The sequence below is a fragment of the Fundulus heteroclitus genome, chromosome 15 (genome assembly GCF_011125445.2).
Source record: "Fundulus heteroclitus isolate FHET01 chromosome 15, MU-UCD_Fhet_4.1, whole genome shotgun sequence".
NCBI lineage: Eukaryota > Metazoa > Chordata > Actinopteri > Cyprinodontiformes > Fundulidae > Fundulus > Fundulus heteroclitus.
The window spans coordinates 4,628,627-4,651,014 of record NC_046375.1 but is presented as its reverse complement, the minus strand read 5'-3'; the positions used below and the strand labels follow the sequence as shown (position 1 = coordinate 4,651,014).

Genomic DNA, 22,388 nt, shown 5'->3' with positions numbered 1-22,388 from the left:
AAGTAGATGACTAACTGAAAAATGGTGCATCTCTCAGGTTCTGTGTCTGGTGTTTTCCCCTTAAGACCCTCAGATGGCTTGAAAAGCTATTGATCATGACCTTTGAAAAACTACAAGGAAATCTGACTCATTGAAGGAACATTATATATTATATGTATTAAAAAACTAAGGCCAATATTATTTTTGACTCAGTATTGTAAAAGAAATACTGTATTGTGAAATCATATTTAATGCAGGACAAATGGTTACTTAAAGAGGCTTAGTATGGCCATGTGTCACAGCAAGAAACTGCTCGTCTGGTCCAAATTTGGAAGATTAAAGTCTGCAGTGAGCCACCCTTGTAATTTGCAGAGCTCACAGAAATGTCTGCCGTTAGCTCACAGGACCATTTTTCTCAGCTGCGTTAACGGTCGCTTACTCGGAGCAGCCTGTTCAGTCTCTGCGGGCTCCTGTTCCGTCTTCTGAGGAGGGCCCTTGATCTTGTAGAGCAACGCCAGCAGCCGACCTTTAATTGATGTATCCTGCTCCTCTTCCTCCTCCTCCACTGGGATTCCTGCCAGGGCAAACACCTTTCTTTGAGTTTTAATGTAATTGCTCAACTGCTCATGCAAGGAAATTACATTTGCAACAAGGCTGCTAAATCAGTCATCGCCGAACTGTGACGCGTGTCATCTATTAAGCCAGCAGCTGAGCTCTACCACAGTGCAGCCGTAGTTCTTCATGGAAAGACTTGAGCTCATCCTGGATCTCCTCGGGACAAGGGCAGTCCTCCCCTGCACTGAAGTTCAGCAGAATATTGATCTTTAGGGAAACAGAGCAAAAATAAATAAATAAAAGGGTTAGAGGAACAATGAGAAGAGGAGAACAAAGTGTTTTTGAGCGAAGAAGGGGTATAAAGGGTTAAATGAGAGAACAAGTGAAATGTATAACAATCGATTTCAAACCAGGAATAAGAGTGGAGATCACACAATCTGAATGATTATATCTAAGGTATTTTAATGTAACAGAATTGTGTACAAAAGTTTAAATATACACAAATTTAACTAACTGCGATAGATAGATAGATAGATAGATAGATAGATAGATAGATAGATAGATAGATAGATAGATAGATAGATAGATAGATAGATAGATAGATAGATAGATAGATAGATAGATAGATAGATAGATAGATAGATAGATAGATAGATAGATAGATAGATAGATAGATAGATAGATAGATAGATAGATAGATAGATAGATAGATAGATAGATAGATAGATAGATAGATAGATAGCCAACCTTCACGTTGGCAATCATGACCTGATAAAAGATCATTTCATTTGATGTTCAGGGGGGAAAAAGCCCTGCAAAACCCAAGCTTTCAATAAACTTTTCAATAACTTACTGGAGCAAAAGTATTCCCTTCCCTAAGTGATTTTACAAAATGACAGGAATTGACTTTCAGGCAGTTGACCAGGAAGCCCCATGTTTTATACATTTGTTTAAAGGAATTAAGGAAGCAATTAAGCTTTGAACTTGGTGCTTTAGTTGGATAGCCTGGTGGTGGCAGCATCATGCTATGGGGATGTTGTCCTTTTAGTGCTACTACTGTGTTGCAATGAGTTGAGAAAATGGTGAAGACTAGCTTCGTCAAGAAGAGTGTTTAAATATTAAGTCAGGTTTGTCAAAGAAACATCTGGAGTGCTACAAGAAGGATGTGGTGCAGGCGCAGCTTGCAAAAGAAATTTCAGCAAATCTTAGTGGAGGTAAGGTCTATATTTAAATTTGTATACATCTGACCCTTGTTTCACTGAGCATCAGCATCGCATCAGTCTAATTAAAGAAATTATATTTTCATCATTCTCAAGTCTTTCTATTAAAATTTCTATCTTTTTACAGGGAGCCTAAGTAGTACAAATAATAAAAGCAATGAGGGGATTACATTAAAAAATATTTATACTCAGAATCACAATATTTATAATTCAAATGTAAATTTAACCATTGATATTGGAAATAGTCCCTCAAAGAACCAGCAATTCCCATATAAATATGCGAATGCAAGACAGATTAACCACTCTCCATTCTTGGAATTCTAGTGCAGCTTTTAGAAAGTAGGCAGAACAGACAAAAAAAATGAAATCTTTACAGTGGTAAAGATTAAAAACTTTAGCCCCAAATGCCTTTATTTCCCTTCTAAACAATGACAAAGAATGACATGGGGAATAAAGAAAAAATTACAAAATTGTGCTTACTGAGCTTAGCTGAAGAACATTTCTCTAAGCACGCTGTCCTGTGTGTTTTATACATTCCCTTAGTTCAGCTTGAAAGAGTGAATTACTCAGTTTATCTCTGTTATAATTAGTCTTGAACAGGAAAACGTCTAACTAAAACATCCTGTAAGGCCATGAAACAGAATGAATCAAACTGGTGGTGAATGAGACCAACCTTTCTAGATTTGGGAACACAAAGTGTTTGAGCATAGTCTAAACCTCAATACTGAAACTTCTTCTTAACTTAAACTGTAATATATATATTGTTAAATGAATGCTTAATTTCTATTCCCAACAGTGTTCCCCAATGCATCATGACCTTCAAACATTAAATTGAAAACATAAAACACCTTAAAACACCATCTTTTTTAAATGTTCTCGCTCTTAAATGCCAGGCGTCACGCACGACTGCACAGCACTGCGTGTTCAATTTTGCTTAACATATGGCCCAAGCTGCCCTTTGGGTATTCCAACTCAAAGTAAAGTTAGGTGACTTTGGAAAGCCAAGAAAGAAATGTGTGAAGAGCTATGACTGTAACTTTAAAGCTGTTAAAACAATTGTTTAAGGCTCTTGCTCTGTTGGGGGGAAAAAACCTACAAATAAATTCACATCTAGCAAGACTTAAAAAGTGAAGGTAATCAGGTGATATGATCACTCATAAAAAGAGCAAACACTTCAAAGAGCCCCTTTTTTTCTAACTCAATGAGCAATTCATAGCAAATTTGGTATAGTTAGTGTATATGACTCAGAATTACTATTTGCAGTATTGTTGAAGTGCTTAAATAATTCAAAGGAAGCAAAATAGCTTAAAGAAGCTAATAGGCAATATATATATATATATATATATATATATATATATATATATATATATATATATATATATATATATATATAGTTTATTTATCTCTTCACCATGTCTATCTTTGAGGGAAGCAGAATAGTGCTCTGGCTGGATTATAGTGAATAAGAACATGTCTGCTTTACCAAGGGAGGCTTTATAACTGTAAATCCTCCCTTGACGCCCAACCCTTGATTTATTTTATGGCAGTTAAGGTATTATGTACAAACCGATGTCAAACATGTAAAAGTAAGAGAAAGAATAGAGACACAAAGAAAATAGACAAAAACGACAGAACCAAAGAACCAGCTGCTACAGATTAAAATATAAAGAATCGATTTACAGCCATCATGGGGAAGTTGGGGAAAGACAAGCTCTAGCACCTTATTTGTTTATGAATAAATAAATATGTTATTGTGAGTAGAATATAGAAATCCAATTGATCAAACTGTAAAAGCATTAAGTTACACTAAAATTAATGATTTAACAATCGGTGGACAAACCATCAGGAATAAATAAAATGGCTGGGGGACAGCAAGCAAATTTCTACATCACATTCAAAAAGTAAACAATTATTTCCTCGGTGTTGTATACAACATGCCTTGAGAAAGGCCAAGATCATATTTCTGATTAGAAATGTTGAAATATCTTATCAAAAAACATGCTAAATCTTATGTCTATCTTGAAAAAAAGTATTAAATTAATATTAAAATATAAATTAGAGCAAATTAGACAATATGTTGACTTGTTATCTGGTGAAGTTTCATGTGCATGTCATTTTGAAAAGCTTTTGGGACCGCATTCTCGTTTCCATATTACTTCAAGAACATTTTATCTCTTTGGTTACTTAGCATCAGAACCAATTTCTCTGGATATGAAGCATCTAGATTTCAGCGAGCTGAAACAATTTCCCTGAAGTGGCGGCTTCGTTTCCTGTCCGTGCCTCTTATAGATCAGATGGCGGTGACTCGCATGCATCGTTGTTACAAGGTCTGATCCGTTACCCACAGCTTGTGAATGATAAAACAAAAAAATCCCCAGTTCAGACGATGAAGTCAGAAGTAAAGGAATGGAGACATTCTGCCAGCAGAAACTAATGTAGAGCCTCTGCTGCCCGCGTCCTCACTAAGACTAAGAAAGTAGAGCACATCACCCCAGTTCTAAAGTCCTTACACTGGCTCCCTGTATCTCAGAGAATAGACTTTAAAATACTTCTGTTAGTCTATAAATCCCTGAATGGCTTATCACCTAAATACATCACAGACTTATCAGGTTATCAACCATCCAGACCACTAAGGTCTTCTGGCTCCAGTCTACTCTGCATACCTAGAACCAGAACTAAACATGGAGAAGCAGCATTTAGTTCCTATGCTCCGCTTATCTGGAACAAACTTCCAGAAAACTGTAAAAGTGCTGAAAGCCTGAGTTCTTTTAAATCAAGATTAAAAACACATCTGTTCAAAATTGCCTTTGACTGTTCTAGTTAAACAGTTTTACTGTTTTTAATGTTCTTTTTTTTGTTACTACATTCTATCCCTACTTGCTTTTATTCTTTTTTCTATCTACATTTTATTATTTTGCTATATCTTAATCATGTAAAGGACTTTGTATTGTCTTGTACTGAATTGTGCTATATAAATAAATTTGCCTTGCCTTGCCTTGCCCTGCCTCTGACAGCGCTACAGGTGAAAAAAACTGGACTAGTCACCTTTGCTGCTCTGCAGGGTGCAGATCCAGAACATTGACTCCTTAACAACTTTAACCAAAATAAATAAGCAAAACAGAATGACTGAAATGTAAAGGAGAGATTTTTCTTTCAGTCATTTCACATCAAAAGGGTTTAATCTTTGTGTTTTACTTCTGGACGCCATACCCAATAAAAACAAATGTATTCTCTTTGCAAAAGCTGGATATTATTCCTTGTTCTAAAAGTTAAAAATAGAAATAATACACATTTTATGTCAAAGGTTTTTTGAAAAACAGAGAAGTTGTGCTTTTCTTTTTTAAAGGTCAAGTAGGTTTGTTGACTAAGCACAGATTTCATTTAGTAAGAGCAGAGACAAGTTTAGCTCTTTAGTTTTGATGGTTGCAACCACACGGACAAGGACATAGGCAACTTCAGGTCATTTTCTTTTTTTAAACATTGGCCCTATCTTTAACCTGTAGCTAAGTGAGAAAAGTCTGTCAAATTTAAAATACATTCTTTATGGTTTTAATGCTTCAAAATCCCTTATTGGCATGATCAGCGTGTTTCTTATTGCGTTTCAATCACAAACATGAAGCATCGATCATACACTAGCGCTGAAGGGCTGTACCTGCTCATGTGGCGGCGAGCGGAACTCCTTGGTCTTCTTGGCCGTCACGGCGGCGGACATGTTGAACGCCTGCATCAGCTCGTTGTAGCGGAACTTCTGGTTGTACTGCAGCTTGGAAACGAAGCGGTCGGAGAACGAGACGATGGCCTCGATGCGGTGCTGCAGCTCGCAGTCGGCGAAGTAGTGCAGCAGCTCGCACATCTGAAAACGGCGGAAAACGGCTCATCAGATCAAGCTCTTGTTAACGTTGCACTGCAAAAAAAGGGACTAAAAGTAAGTCAAATTCTCTTGAAATGACTGTATTTCTCCTTGATTTAAGCAGGTAAATAAAATTATTTGCCAATGGAATAAGATTAATTGCACTTAAAATAGGAACAGTTCATCTCTATCATTTTATTTCAAGGGCAGGATGTCCAATTATCTTATTGTAGGGGTAAAAATACTCACTCCATTGGCAAATAGTCTTATTTACCTGCTTAAATCAAGGAAAAATACATACATTTCAAGAAAATTTGACTTACTTTTACTTCCCTTTTTGTAGTGTGGTTGGGACTTGTGAAATATTAAAGGAAAAGGTGTATTTAGGGTGCGTACAGGTGCATCGGTCTACAGCCTACTCAACAATGCACATAGCATAAAAAAATAATTAAAGCTACTCCGTTAAACGTTGACATAAAGAAGGAGCTAGAACCCTTTTCAGCCGTACACTGGAAAATGGAAAAACAGAACTAAAAATAAGTAAAAGTTTCTTGAAATGAGTGTATTTGTTCTTGATTTGAGCAGGAAAATAAGATTATCTGCCAATGGAAAAAGTAATTTTACTTTTTTAATTTTACCTCTAAAATAAGAATTTTAGATATACTGCACTTAAAATAAGTTGATGGAGATGAGCTCTTCCTATTTTAAGTGCAAAAATCTTATTCCACTGGCAGATTATCTTATTTACCTACTCAAAAAAAAGCGCAAATACACTAATTTCAAGACATTTTTAACTTATTTTTAGTTTAGTTTAGTCTGTTTTTGCAGTGTAACATTTATTCCCTGAAATGAAACACTTCTCGATGACGACTTGCATCACCTGGCGTTTGACAGACTCCGGCAGGGACTTCTCCAGCAGACCTTTTGCGCTCGGTTTGCTCTCCTTGGTCTCCTCCTCTCCCGCCTCCACGGCCTTCTCCTCGTTCTTGCTCACCTCCTCTTTCTCCCCCGCCACGACCACCTCGCCCCCGCCGCCTCCGCCTCCTTCCTCTCCTTCGGTGGCCTCCCCGAACACGTTGGGCTCCACCAGCAGGAGAATCAGCCTCACCTCCTCGCTGGTCAACACCCCCATGATGAGCAGCGTTCCGATGAGCTTCAGGATGGGGACGAACTGGTACTCTAAGCTGCCGCCCACCGGGTCTCGGACGTGGGAGCCTCCGCCCTGAACGGCCTCCGTGAGCATGCTGATGGCTTTCTCCTTCAGGACGCCCAGCGGGATCTGGGGGCTGAAGAGGTACAGGGGCCGCTTGGTGTTGATGATGCCGACCGGGGAGAAGTTGACCCGAGGCTTGAGGGAAGTGCTCAGGCCCACGCCGGGAAGAGAGTGACGCTTGGATTCGTCGGGGAACAGCTTGATGGAACGGGTCTCATCCGTCACGGGGATAATGAATTCGTTGTTCATCATTAGGCGCGCTTCCTTCGCCGTCTCAAGATGAATGCTTGATTAAAAAAAAAAATAAAGAAGAAGAATTAATGTGACTCTTCCACATCTTGATTTAAATTGACTCATTTTTAAAATCACCATCATATATCTGACTGAGCTGGCAGGATAGTGACGTCTGTCAAGAGGATCCTTACAGAAACTAAAACTTATGTAAATTTCCAAATATAAAGATGTAAAAAAAAAAATCTCTAAGTAATCTGACATTTTGTAAAGAGAAGTTTGGATTTCATAACTGGTTCAAGTCAGAAAACAATTAAGACAATGTAAAATGGATCTAAATATGTTGCAAAACAGTATTTAACTTTTTAATGTTACTATTTATTGAACTTCTATTCAGAAAAGCCTTTTATCTGTAAAATTAAAAGCATAACAACTTCTTAATAATGTAGCCCTGGGCAAAGGTCTTGAGGCATCCCTCGCTGATTTATAATTAACTTCTCAGAGGCCTGACTTTTTTGCAATCTTTTAGAGTGATTTTAAGATTTCTGTCCAGCCCTATAGCGGACCATCACAGCATATTTTGCTGTCTGTGATTTAGGGCTGGGCAAAACAAAGATTTAAAAAGTATTGAGGTAAAAAAAAAAGACTTATAAGGTGAGACTATTTCATTTATATCCAGAATGTCTATAAAGCATTAGAATTATACTTTTATGTATTTTAACAAGGTATTTTTCAGCCATTTCTAATATTCATCTACAGCTGTTTGTTAAAAAAAAAACATATCTGTAAGACATTTGGGACAAAATGTTGATTCAGAGATGCGTTTTTATACTTAATTTATGAAAAGAAAAACATATTCAGATAAATATCGTGTATCGGCAATCCGCCTAAAAATATGGAGACATTATTTTTGGTCCATAATTCAATTCAATTCAATTCAATTCAATTTTTTATTTATATAGCGCCAAATCATGAAACATGTCATCTCAAGGCACTTTACAAAGTCAAGTTCAATCATATTATACAGATTGGGTCAGATTATACAGATTGGTCAAAAATGTCCTATATAAGGAAACCAGTTGATTGCATCAAAGTCCCGACAAGCAGCATTCACTCCTGGAGGAGCGTAGTACAACAGGAAGAGTCATCTGCATTGTACATGGCTTTGCTGCAATCCCTCATACTGAGCAAGCATGAAGCGACAGTGGGAAGAAAAACCACCCATTAACGGGAAGGAAAACCTCCGGCAGAACCGGGCTCAGTATGAACGGTCATCTGCCTCGACCGACTGGGGTTACAGAAGACAGAACAGAGACACAACAAGAGAGACAAAAAAGCACAGAAGCACACATTGATCCAGTAATCTGTTCTATATTAGATGGTAGTAGCGGGTGAGCCGTCTTCTCTGGATGATGTCACAGTTAACAGATATCGCTCAGCCCTACAGTGATTTGGAATGACAAAAGGGGACAAATGCAGGGCAGATAAGAAGTGCCAGGCACAGTTACTTACAGCTGAATACCAGTGTTAAATTCATAAAGAACTACAAAAAAGAGCAAATATCATAATGGCCAAATAACATGGCCAAATTTCCCCCATGCCTTCCGAAACCTCGAAACAGGGACCTATTACATGTAACATCCAAACTTCAAACGGCAGAACATAATTTCAATTAAATTTTTATTTATATAGCCCCAAATCACAACACATATAATCTCAAGGCACTTTCCAAAGTCAGATTCAATCAAATCCTCCAGACAGGTTGGTCAGAAAGTTTCCTCTCTAAGGAAACCCAGCAGGTTGCATCAAGTCTCTCCAAGCAGCATTCACTCCTCCTGAAAGAGCGTAGAGCCACAGGGACAGTCGTCTGCATTATTGTTGATGGCTTTGCAGCAATCCCTCATACTGAGCATGCATGAAGCGACAGTGGAGAGGAAAACTCCCCTTTAACAGCGGGACTTTATGTTCCCGCCTTGTTCTTTTTATCTCTTCATGGTAACAACACCCTGGCATGTGACACTTTTCTGAAAGGGGGCATTGTCTGAGCTACTACCGCCAACAACTTCACGTTCTTCTTCTATAGAACAATAATCCTGTCTCTCTCCCAGACATAGCTGTTAGCTGAGTATTTACTGCAATTAAGTGTATGTATCATCCTCTAGACTTGATAACCGGCTCAGAGCTCATCTGCTTCACTGTGTTTCTCTCCTGGATGAAGCCACTAAGGTTCTAGCACCATCATTACGTTTTTACTTTTCTGTCACATGGAGGGTACTCCTGATTCAGTGCTTCTGTGCTCTTTTTGTGTGTCTGCTCCGTCCTCTCAAACACCCAGCTGGTCTTGTCAGACGATCGTTCACACTGAGTCTGGTTCCGCTGGATGTTTCTTTCAAACATCCAGCAGACTTTATACTGTCAAACCAGTATAAGTATGAGTGATTGCTGCAAAGTCAACGACCCAATAGGAGCGACTGTCCGCTGTTGCTACATGCTCATGCAGGAGGAGTAAATGCTCTAAGTCAATGACTCGATGCGTCGTGCTGCATTTCCTTAGATAGAAAACCTTTTAACCAATCTGTGTGGATGATTTGATGGAATTGTCTCCGTAAAGTGCCTTGAGATGACGTGTTGTGATTTGCTGGTATAGAAATAAACAGAACAAAATTGTGTATATTTAAGCCAAAGTGAACAAGTTCTGATCTATGGCAACATGTAAATAAAACCTGTGAGACAGCAACTTTAATATCCGTAATCCTTCAGTTGAATGTCATTTTACTGTAGCCTATGTCAAGTTTGTTTATTATTTCAACAGCAAAAAAAAAAAAAGCAATTAAATTTGTATCTTTGGAACAGGCTGCTAAAAACAAAGCTCCTTAAACATCCAATTAAAAACAGTTTTTTTTGGCCAAGTCATCTGTTAAGCTTGGACACAACACTGGTCCAACAACATAAATGAGTCATAAATCACAGTTAAGTGGTTTAAACAAAAGACATTTCTCCGGACATTTTACTGAAAATGAATCCGAAATAAGCTACAATCAAAAGAAAAACCTTTGAAGAGCCTCAGAAAAACTCAGAATACTACTTAGGGAAGAAACTACAGGCTACAGGGAAGAAACTAAGCATATAGAGCTGTGGGATGACAGAAGGCTGTTGCAGAGTGATGTAAAATACATGCATTTTTTTTTCACGGCCCTGAACGTGTGTAAAAAAAAAAGCTGACATTCAGTTAGAAGGGATGTAAGCTGGCAACACAAACACATTTATTCCATTAATATGATTTACAGGACAACAGTGCTGGCTGATTGTGTGTACCGGCATCCATCACATTAGCAGCTATTGGCACAAAGGTTGACAATAAAATAGCCATAAATCTTTTTTCTCTATTATTTGTGGTGTAGCTGAGGTCTAATTATAAGGCTGGTTGTCATTTTCATCATCTTAAAGAAGGAGAACAAATAGATTTTTTTTAAAATGGCAACCAGTCAAACAGAAATGAAAACGAAGAACGTGAATTAACAACCGTGTCAGCGTGGTGAGTTAACGCACCTGATGAGGACATCGTAGAAGCCTTCTCTGAGCATGCCTGACAGGTACTGGTTGTCGATGGTGTAGAGAAGCTGGGACTGGTCTAGATGGCTGCAGAGAGCGTGAGCGACACGCGTGTTTCCCAGAGCACAGAGCGCGCAGTACAACTTCAGAGTGTGGGAGTGGAACTTCCTCAGGTCCTCGTGCTCCGACAACTCCAGGATGTCCAAGCACCTGAGAAATGAAAGGAAAATGAGACAAAATGAGCGTCTTGAACCGCTCGTTGATTGATTTGTTGTCCCCTACATCTGTGTCTTAAACCCCTGGGCTCCTCAAGCCTGAATTTGAGGTCTCATCCTCTATTTCCAAAAATCCTGATGTTGAGTTCCACCGTTTTGCTGCCATTTTATTTATTTTTTTAGCTCTTTATTTGGCCTTTTTCTTATCCCAACACATTGAAAGGAAAAGAACAAGGGGCACTACATGTTTGTGTAAAAGCAAAATAAAGTGTTAAAGTTGCTCCTCTTCTTTATATGCAAACCCTATTGTCCAACGTTTATTGTCTATGTGTCCTTCGATACGTAAAAAGTATGTCATCTCCTCCATTGAGGGCATCTCTTCGACCATTCCTTTCCACTGATCAAGCCGAGGCGGGTCTATCTTAAGCCAAGACCGGGCAAGAGCCTTTTTACCTGCAATCATTTGGATTCTAAAAAGATAAATGTCGTCTTTTTGGACCACTTCACCAGGTAGTAGACCTAACAAAAAAAAATCTTAGGACCTTTATGGATGATATAACCCATTATCCTCCCAGTAATTTTGTAACTTTGAGCACGTCCAAAACATATGAGAATGATTGGCACTCCTTTTCCCATTTTGACTTAATATACGAGGTATTGTTTCCATTTTGTTTCTGTAGTGCTTTATACAGTTTAGAGGAAAATGAACCCGTCGTTTTAGGTAAAAGTTAAGACGGTCTTCGTGTCAGATTGTCTCAGGGATCTGCAAATATGTATTAGACAGAAATAAATGAGAAATTATTAAATGTCATTTCTTCAGCTGTACTGACCGTGGCATTGGTCAAATTAATTCATTTTCACATTCATTTGGACGAATTGCTGCTGTGACCTTTTGCTCTAAGTTTGACAAATCATCGGCACAGTCGCGAAGTGCAGCTTTTGCCTCCTGAGGTTCCTCAGTGAAGTTCTACATACCATTAAAGAACTTTGAAAGGACACATTTTTAAATGTTGCTTAGATTTCTGTTACTCTCCGTTATGCTGTTCCTGATAAAACCTCTACTCAACAGCTGAGACGATGGCTGTTAGCCTGCCGTATCCATTCAAACATGCTTTTTTTCTAAGTGTTTGGGATTATTGTTCTGTAGGAACAACCTTCAGCCACAGCGGCTGATTTTTAGCAGCTGTAGAATGAAATAGGAGCAAACTTAGTTCCAAAATCCATTGAAATTGGATGCTGTTTGTGGACAGGGAAAATCTTGTTTTCATTTTATTGTTCAGGGGAATATTTGCTTTTTAGGACAAAGTGCAGATTGGATTTAGCAAAAATGACGGACATTGGATCTCTGAGAAGGTTGTGTGGATTAAATGATTGCGTGATGACCAGGAGGGTGGTTTGGAAACATGAAGAGCCGCTTTAGGTGAACAAGTGTTTCATCCGTTCTAGGATTGTACTTCATTATTCCATCCTGTTTGTAAAACCCAACTGTACCGCTGGCAGAGCATTCATACCTCAGAATGATACTTTCACCACCCTAGTGGACAGTCGGCACAGTGTTTTTATGTCTAAAAACTTCACACTGATACCTACAAACACTCAATCTTTAATATATTTGACCATAAAATTTCCACAAACAGATTTTGCATTATCCAAAACCTTCAATAAAAGATTGGGTGTATTGATTCTGGAGCCAGATTTTCTGACTTGGTCTGACTATGGAAATGATAAAACTGGCTCCTTCCGCAGCATGATAGCCTTTAGCCTCCATGGGTCCTGGGTTATTCCTTATTTACTAATTTCATCTCACCTGACAGGAACAGTTCAACACATTTGGGTGTTCCAATAGGAGATTGATTCCACTAACACATCTGTCTGCTTTGGCTTCCTGAATGGAAACCTTGCAGGCATTTAGACTGAAAATGTGAACCATGATGAAAAACAAGTCTGACAGTAAAATAGCAGGTAAATAATAATAATAAGAAGAAATTTGCCAGTGGAATTAGATTTTTGCACTTAAAATAAGAACAATTAATCTCCATCATCTTATTTCAAGTGCAGAATAACTAATCGTCTTATTTTAGGTGTAAAAATACCCATCCCATTGCAAATAGTGTCATTTAGCTGCTCAAATCAAGGAAATATACTAATTTCATGAAATTTTACATACTTTAAGTTCCCTTTTTGCAGTGTAAACTATAGATACATTGTATTAAGATACACACTGCATAAACAGAACTAAAAATGACTAAACTTTTCTTGAAATGAGTATATTTGTCCTTGATTTGAGCAGGTAAATAAGATTATCTGCCAATGGAAGGAGTATAATACCCCTAAAATAAGATAATTTGATATAATGCATTTGGAATAAGTTGATGGAGATAAATTCTTCCAATTTTAAGTGCAAAAATCTTATTCCATTGGCAGATTATCTTATTTACCTGCTCAAATAAAGTACAAATACACTCATTTCAAGAAACTTTTATCTTATTTTTAGTTCTGTTTTTGCAGTGCATTAACTCTTCTGTACATATAGTTATGACTGTCTGGATTAGACTAAACCCATAAAAAATATTTTTCATTACAAATGATGCTTGTAATGACGTTTGATGTTGCTCAGTCATTTGACCCGAGAATAAAAGCAGTTCAAAGATGTCATTAAACCCTCTGTATCCCTCATGTAACCTTCTGAATGACATAGAAACTAGATGATTCAAAATTGCCTCGTTAAGAGTGTTAGAACAGTTAAAGGATTGATGGAGAAGAGACGATGTTCTGCATCTCACAGCATTTCATTGATTTTACCTGTTCTCTTCGGGTATGTGCACAGCCATTATCTGCAGAGGCTCCAGACACTGCACCACCCAGCCGTGCCTCTCGCTGACCCGAGCCGTCTCCACGTTCAGGAAGGTGTTCGGCATGCGGCTCCAAAGCACCGCCACGATGGTCTGCACATCTAGACGGGGCGGACACTGGGGGACCGGGTTCCGTTGCTCGCTTCTGAACATGGCTGAGGACAGCGGCATGGCATCCTGGGATTGGACAGCGAAGACGGATATCAGGAAGGGAACTTGAGAACAGAGGGAACCTTAATTTCTGCAGTTATTCATAGATTGCATCTGTTATTTCTTGTGTTTTAGTGGAAGCAACCAGGAACAAACCTTTATCTTGACAAATTCAAACTGGAAGAGGTTGGAACTGGTGGGGCAGCAAAACACAGCGGGGAAAAGCTTGGTGTTTGGCTCCACCTGAAAGCAAATGACCCAGAAGTGTCCGCATATGTCACCAAATGAATAAAAAAAACGTTAATTAAACTGAATTATGTTTAAGACATAATCAAAGCATCTGTGTTGATCCTTGTTATGTGGATGATCCATCATTGTGTTGCCGGGTGGTGTTGGACAGCTAATACTGAGCATTGATAAATGTTGCAGTCAAGAAGAAACACGAGGAGCTTTATAGTACAAACAGGACAAAGCAATTTTTAATTACAATCTTCTGCCTTGATAATGGTTGCTACTTTTGAAGAAAAAACTAAATAATAAATCAATCAACCAAGACCGGCCTGAAAAAGACAAATGGAGAGTGAAAAATTGGAGACAAAAGCTACTTGGTAAATCCTTTTGGAAACTTAAAAGGTATTATCGTACATGTGGCTTTCAGGCTTTTTCCTGGTCAATAACAAATTCTGTAATTTTATAAGAGGTCTATGTATTTCCATTTACATCAAACAAAATGGTTTTTAATCCATTGTGTAACAGAAAAGGTGTGAATTTTTGATCGATTTGATGTACATGGGAACGAATTGCAGATTTTCTAGAACTATGCTTGAGTTGATCACTTTTGGTCACTTTTTCTGGATTTTAAAGGCATACTATGCAACATTTTTCAGTTAATTAATGTGTTCCATACCGTTTTGGATGATTAAATGAGTCATTTCAGGTCAAACAAAGGTTTTCTCGGCCACCCTGGGGGTCTGTGGGGGAAATACCGTACTTGCAATTGCAGGAGCAGTCGGCCCGCATTCACAGGTTCAGAAGTCTCGTGTGCATCGCGAGAGTCGGTCTTGCTTTACGGCGAGAACTGCTACACGCCCCCGGTGAAAGGCATCCTTGTTGCTAGCGCAGTGGCGATATTTGTGCAGCTATCATGGTGGAACCAGCGAGAAAACAGCGAAAGCCAATGTCTGAGCAGGCAAGAACGACCAAAAAGGGTTCTGGACAGAGAGAAGAGTCCTACACGGGTGAACATCGGGCAAGCTTTTTCTGAATGGTGAGAGCTAAAAGAAAAAGAAGGCTGCAAGGCTGACGCGGACCTCGCGTTTCTGCTGATGCGATTGTAAGTAACATTGGAATGGTTTCTCTCTCTGTGTGCATGTTCATACTTTCACTGTGTTAGTCATTGTTTGTACTGCCGTTTTTTTTTACTTTTTATTGCGTTCGCCTGTCTGCTGAGCTCAAAACAACCGCGCCTGGCTTGATGGAGAAACCAGGACAACAGCTGAGCATCTTTATGACAGTGCACTTTTACTTTCGCCCTCTGGGGGGAGCCTCGCTGGAAAAATCAACCCCGGTTGCATAGTATACCTTTAATCACTTCTCTTTCTGTCAGTCCTTCAGTAATTAGATGTAATATATATCAGCAAAGGAAAGCAAAATAACCGAGAAGGTGTTATGACTCGGGTGTGAAAAACAGATAAAAAATGTGTTTTTAATTTTGAGGCTCCCTTTCTGCAGCTCCACTTTGATGACCTTGAATTACTTTATTAGAGCCCGGAAAACAACTTTGGTAAGTATTTTAAAGTTTTGCAGTTTACACAAATTACAAAAGTGGTTCTTTTCATCCACTAAAACAAAAACAAAAAAAGTTATGAAGAATTGTGGATTTCCGGTCCATTATTGTTTTAGCAAATATGGTGAATTGGGTGGATGTACGATGACGCAGGGATAGAAAAACGTAGATAAAACGTTGAAGCCCAAGCCCCGTGGCTACATCCTGCATGTAAGACAACCGTGTTTCTAACCTGATACACTGTAGGCAGTTCTTTTCCATTGGCAGTGAAGGAGACGAGGCCGCTGGCTAAGTCAACCAGACAGCCGATCTCCAGGTCTGTGTTGGGGCGGCTGGTGGAAGAGGGGCCGAGAGCGTCTGCTGCACACACCATGTAGCAGTTACTCCTCTGTACACTGCAGCAAAGGCAACAGGAAGAGTTCAGAAACAATAAGAAATGAAACTTAAGTTTCCATGCTGATCTAGACAAAGACACTTTTGTCCACCTACACTGTTAAATACCAATGAAATGCACTGCAAAAACTGATCTAAAAATAAGTAAAATGTTCTTAAAGTTAGTGTATTTGTCCTTGATTTGAGCAGGTAAATAATATTATTTGCCAATGGAATGAGTATTTTTACCCCTAAAGTAAGATAATTAGACATCCTGCACTTAAAATAAGGTGATGGAGATGAGTTGTTTCTATTTTAAGTGCAAACATCTTATTCTATTGGCAAATAATCTTATTTACCTGCTCAAATCATGGACAAATACACAAATTTTAAGAACATTTTACCTTTTTCAAGTTCAGTTTTTGCAGTGTGGTGGTCCTGCAAGCTTTGCCTTACACAATCAGAGAAACTCCTTACTGTATCTATGTGTACAGAACTCAAAGTGCCGCACTGATCGATTGCCTTAAATCTACAACTAAATGATGGTCATCTATAGCAAGAACTTTCTAGTTGCTTGATACACAAAGCTCCAGGAAATAGACTGTTTAAGGTATTGCGATGTCTCTGGAACTAGTAGTTGCTTTGAAAATTGAAATACTTTTTAAAATAGATGCAAAAGATATGACCTTTTACAAATGATCCTTCAGAACAAAATGCTGCAAAAACCGACTGTAAAAGCTTACAACTGGCCATTCTTCCTCTCCATTTGATTCATTTTTAGTTGCACATCAATGCAATAATGTAACCTTCTGAAAATAGCACATTGCCTTCCAAAGTTCAGACACTATCCTTCTCTAATAGACTAATTTTACTTCACGATTTCAAAGTCTGGTTAGAACAGAGGGCAAGATAAATATAACTGGAGAGAGTATCCTCAAAAAAACATTGCACTGAGGAGCTCTGGAAATCTTTGGATTCCCAGATTTTATATAAACGGCAGCTAATTAAAAAGCAGCAGCAGCAGCTTGCCTCTCATGGACTCGGCCCCTCTCGTCTCCCAGAGTCACCGTGACGGTTTGTGTCTTGCTCAGGCTGAAGTTCTTGCTGTAGTAGTGATAGTCTGGTGTGACCCAGCCCACCCACACGGTGGCGGGGTCCTGTCCAGCAAACACTCTCACCGAGTGGTAATACTGCAGATAAAACGAATAAAATGAACGAATAAAAGAAAAAGGGTTACCGCACATAGCGTGGAGCTTAAATGTGACGTCTTGTCCAAGTGTTTGAGAACTAAGGGGATTTACTGTTGTGATGCTTCCATAGTCCATACTTCCATCTTCTTTTGGAGGATGGCTGAAAAAAAACAAAAAGGTTATTTAAATCAGAGGTTTTCTGACAATGAATGGAAGGAAGGTAGGAAAGAAGAAAGGATAAACAAGTGGATAAAAAGAGGCCAGATAAACAAGCAGATCATTAAACAGAAGGATGAACAAATCAATAAACAGGGGGCCAGATAAAGAATTTGATGAATGGAAAGAAAAGAAATGGGTGGAAATAGTAAAGAATGAAAAGAAGAGAGGGATATTAAAGGTGCATAGTTACGCTATTTGACTTTTTTTTTTAATTATTTATACATCAGTACCTCACTCTGGTTGCATACAAACATGTTTATGAAAGATTATCACCTCCTGCTGGCATTTGGGGGTTTTATGCTTTGATTTTATTGAATTTGTTAGTAAATAAAGCCTTTTTTGTTTATTTACAATATTAAGAGAAGTATGTAAAGGTTAAAACAAGTAAGCAGCTAACAGCTATTAGCATCTCCCAGCAAAACAATGCAGAAAGGTCCAAGATCCAGTGGAGAAAAGTGCAAAAAAATGTGATTCCAAGAGGGAAAAGACTAGAATGTAGCTGGGAATACAGTGTGAACGTTGGTGTTGGTGTTCACTGAAGCAGACACTAAACCTGCCCAGGCTCAGATGTGACGCAGAGTTGACTGATGTGAGTAAATGTTATGATATCATTTTTAGATAGATTTATTTAATTAATAACGGTTGGTCTTCGATCACGCTGAGCTGCCGTTTTATTGCAAGGCATTTCAGAGGGTAAGGGCCGGTCCAGCATTATTTACAATTGATTCATAAATCAAGCAAACTGACATTATGATAGTTCTGTGATACTGCCACTAGATGTCGCCACATCTGTTTATTTTTGTTATTCGCGGCCGAGAGCAAATTATGTTTTTTCAGCTCAAAGGGGACTATCAAAATGGAGGCTTGGTATATTTTATATATATACACATTATTTTACAATGATCAAACGGTTTTTGGTCTTTTTTATGAGCATATTATGTGGTTATATACCTTTGAGTGAGTGAGGGAGGGAGGGGGGATGGGTATAATTGGGAATAAAGTCTAGAAATAATAATAATAATGTTTATTTTCCATTTTCTTTTGCCAAACTCATCTATATCTGGAAAATACTTTTAATTATGTCCTTTTCCAGACAGCCTTTAAGTTCAGCACAAACTTGAACTAAAGTGATCCTAAAACCTGGAATCGTTATTTTACAATCCAATTTTAAAAACACCACACAATAGCTTAAGGATTAAAATAAGCAATCAGAGGACATGCGTAAGCGCCTCACCTGAGTTTCAGCGACTCGTCTAGTAGCCTGTCGGCAGAGTAGAACTCCACCGGCATGCTGAGTCTGCAGTAAACCATGTCGCTGTTGCTGTTCTGGGTGCCAAATGTCTTATGTGTGACCTTTAGACATGGGGGGCTGTCTACCGTCCCGTCAATCCTCGTAACCTAAGAAGAAAGGATTCAGGAGGCAAGAAACAAAAAAATTAGGATGGATGGTGTGTACATTATCGCAAATTATGTATTAGAGTATATCTGTGGCCATTTTCCTGAACAAAGAATACTGTGAACGATACTGGATGGTCTTCTCTACCTCGATGTGCATGTGGTCCTGGGGTACATTGAAAAAGGTGGGCAAACGCTTGCTGAACCACATGGTTATCTCCCTGTTCATGTTGACAGCGAAGGGCTCGAAGCCCTCCTGGAGACCACACATGGTGTAGTATTTGAAAGTGCTGGCGTCCTTGCCGAGGTTCATACGGCCGATCTGAGACATGCCAAGACTGCACACCGGAATAAAACCTACAAGAAAAGTAAAGGAACGGTGGCAATTTAGTTTTGGCTTGTGTCACAGATAATCAAGTGCATCCTCCCAGCTATAAGTTATGAAACTGATGTTCCATCTTCCATTTCTAACACTAATGGAGACAAGGTGGCAAAAAAAGCATTTCATTTCAGGATTCACTGATTAGTCTGACAGACGTTCTCACCATCTTCAGTTTCAAAGTCGGCGAAGCAGAGCTCAGAACCCTTGCTGGTAATCAGGAGCTCTCCGTTCAGAGTAAAAATCATAGATTTGTCCTCCATGTTTATCATGCAACCAACCACGTCACCCTTCTTCCAGGGATGCCCAAAGTAGCGGCTGCCAACGTGCATTCGTCGACCCTTGAGACATGAAAGCATTGTCATTAAATGATCCTTATCAAGGTAATGTGGACCTGTCGAATTGCATCGTGACCGACGTGCTACACCGGAAGAATAATGCAGTTTACCCTGTATCCATCAAAGACATAGGCCTGGTCGTCTGTTCCCAGCTCCACATCAGGCCTGCAGCCCGGCCTGGCCCAGCCGACCCTCATGTCTCCTCCACTCAGGACCTCAAACTCAAAGTACCACTTCCCCGTCTTCACGGCATACGTTTGTTCCACGCGGAAAAAGCGGATCGTCTCGACGTTCTGATTATCTAGTGCGTGCACCGCTGTGGTCCAGAGAAAAAAAAAAAAAGGAAGAGGCAAATCGTTTATAAATGCAAATGCAGACGTGTGAAGATACTTTTAAAAAGTGTGTTTATGTGTAGACTAATCTAGTTATCCAGCAATTTAACCTTTCTGTACTCTTGCTGGTGAAGATTCTCAGTCATCCAGGTCATGGTCAATCAAAAAAAAGTAAAAAACAAAGCAACTGGACTTGTTTTCCGTAGTTGAAGACGTTTCGCTTCCTCTCCAGGAAGCTTTCTCCACATTACTCCAGGCTTTTTGAATTGAGAAAGCTTCCTGGAGAGGAAGTGAAACGTCTTCAACTACGGAAAACAAGTCCAGTTGATTTGTTTTTTTACTTTTTTTGGAATTTCTGGACTCTTGAATCCCAACTATTTGAGGAAGATGGCAGCTGAAACTCAAACTGTTTTATGGTAGTGGTTCTCCAGTATCACTCTCTGCTTGCTCAGGATTAGGCATTGTCGTAAAGGATCATTCTTTTCGTTCTGTGATCTAAATGTCTCTTAAGTGGTATTTTTACTCAAAGATGTAATTTGCCTCTAGAGATTTTTACTTCTACTTCATTGGGATTGCTTTTTTTGTAGACTTTTTAGATTATTGATCAAAATCAGAATCTCACCCTCCTGGTCTGGAGGGTCGATGTCATATCCATATCCAACCATAGTCCTAATGGCTTCTCTCAGACTGTCTCTGTTCGATTTCTTCGTACGCTCGTCCAGTAAAGCATATGGCACCAGGCGAGGATTGCGTCTGCTCTTCAAATCCTGTCAGAAGAAAAAGAAAAGTCCAATTAAGGAGCTGTGCGTTAAGATTTTAGTCCGTCTGCAAAGCACATGTGAAAGGTCCCAGCTTACCTGCTGGATGCCATAGGTCCACCCTTGTTTGATTCGGTCTTTGGCCCAAACATTATGTGCGTTTTCGGCCAGTTTATCAACTAGAACCTCTTGACCTGCAGTCAGTTTCACATCAGAGAGTTCCAGTGGCGCAGGCTTGTATCCATTAGACATCATGTAGCTGGAAAATTCATCAAGGTGGGGGAAAAAAACAACAACAATTTGCAAGAATATAAATAAGAGATGAAAAGCCAAAGAAGGAAGTTCTGTTGATTATATTGGCCTTACTCTTTTGGTAATTTGATCTTCTTCAGATCCTCTTCGGCGTGAACATTAACCTGGGCGACATGGCATCCAAGTGCCAACAGAGTCCTAGGATGAATGAGAAAAATGGAAGAAGAAACTAACTTTCAGACAGCCATACACTTCTTAAAATGAAAACATCCCGCTCTTCCATCTAAAAAGAACATTACACTAACCATCTGCATTTTAGCGCAGCTTGTCAGACACTAATAAGTATTAATCAATACAATAACGCTGCACTTCATTAAGCTTTGGCTGTCTGCATAAATGGCATATGGAGGTTCACTGTAAGACGGAGTTCATTTTATGAGCTGAGCCAAATGTTTCTACAGGACTCAGTGCTCCGCTTGAAAAGCCTTTGAAGCCAATATTTCCCAGAAATCAATGCTGGAAACGTACCAGAAGATGACTGTCATTACAATATTGCTTTAAAGTGGGAGTGGTGGTCTAGTGGTTAGGTAGCCGGATGTTACTTTCTTGGAGAGGCTGCAATAGTCCCCAGTTCAAAACTCGGTCTGTCCGTCTGGGTCCCTGAGCAAGACCCTTGACCACAGATTGCTCACTCAGCATGGCCGCACACTGCTCCCTAAGGCAATGGTTCCCAACCCTGGTCCTCGAGATCCCCTGCACTGCATGTTTTAGATGTGTCTCTGTTCAGCACAACTGATTCAAATGATTGCGTGACCTCCTTGGCAGCCATCAAGGGCTGCAGAAGCCTCTTCATTCATTCATATAATTAGCAAGGAGACACCTAGAACATGCAGGACAAGGCTACTTGAGGGCCAGGGTTTGGAACCATTGCCCTAAGATATGGGCTAATTAATAATCTTGCTCAGCATTATGCAGGGAAGGGCTTTGCCAGTTGTAGGAATGGATAATTGAATTATTTAACAGCCTCAAACACTCTGGTGACCAGCTCTAAAAATCTTCAAAGCTCCGACATATCTGAGGCGAATTACACAAACTGGTTTGTTTTGTTGCAAGATGTATGACTCTAAACTATAGGCATGTGCCAAATGCATGTGTAGTTACTTATGGTGGCAATAGGGGATGGAGAGAGTGCCGCTACTTTCCCCATTGATCCGTCTACACAGGTAAAGTGGACAAAGTTTGTGACCATGAAGAACCCTGTTTGAAAAACTTCTTTCCACGGGACAATGGATCAAAGCTTACGCAGAATATCGCCATTACAACACAAAGCTAAAGGACAGGGGATACGCCACAGCTCAAGACAGAAAGGATGAGCGGCGAGTCAGAAGCTCATCCATCAGAGTGGCTGGAGATCAATGGAAGAAATCTGTTGATTGCCATAAACAGGACAAATCTTTAACTACTTTCTCTAAACTTTACTCTTTTCCTGAAATAAAAGGCTGCAGCAGCAACACATTTCCCCAGTGTCACAGTTGTGCTGTGATTGACTG

General features: G+C 39.4%; 1 protein-coding gene across 4 annotated transcripts in view; it reads right to left on the bottom strand.

Moving 5' to 3' along the window:
• The window catches only part of ryr3 (ryanodine receptor 3), a 155,828-nt gene that overhangs the window by 63,795 nt on the left and 69,645 nt on the right, over positions 1 to 22,388 (bottom strand). For all 4 annotated transcript variants that reach the window (XM_036147246.1, XM_036147247.1, XM_036147248.1 and 1 more), the window contains 17 exons: positions 20,953 to 21,036; positions 20,686 to 20,845; positions 20,451 to 20,595; positions 19,607 to 19,812; positions 19,325 to 19,499; positions 18,928 to 19,136; positions 18,619 to 18,782; positions 17,277 to 17,325; positions 17,005 to 17,165; positions 15,836 to 15,998; positions 13,974 to 14,060; positions 13,618 to 13,844; positions 10,598 to 10,810; positions 6,485 to 7,103; positions 5,407 to 5,607; positions 699 to 801; positions 419 to 553 (listed from right to left, as the gene is read on the bottom strand). In XM_036147246.1, coding sequence (XP_036003139.1) covers positions 419 to 553; positions 699 to 801; positions 5,407 to 5,607; positions 6,485 to 7,103; positions 10,598 to 10,810; positions 13,618 to 13,844; positions 13,974 to 14,060; positions 15,836 to 15,998; positions 17,005 to 17,165; positions 17,277 to 17,325; positions 18,619 to 18,782; positions 18,928 to 19,136; positions 19,325 to 19,499; positions 19,607 to 19,812; positions 20,451 to 20,595; positions 20,686 to 20,845; positions 20,953 to 21,036 — 3,101 coding nt within the window. The remainder of the gene's footprint in view (positions 1 to 418; positions 554 to 698; positions 802 to 5,406; positions 5,608 to 6,484; positions 7,104 to 10,597; positions 10,811 to 13,617; positions 13,845 to 13,973; positions 14,061 to 15,835; positions 15,999 to 17,004; positions 17,166 to 17,276; positions 17,326 to 18,618; positions 18,783 to 18,927; positions 19,137 to 19,324; positions 19,500 to 19,606; positions 19,813 to 20,450; positions 20,596 to 20,685; positions 20,846 to 20,952; positions 21,037 to 22,388) is intronic.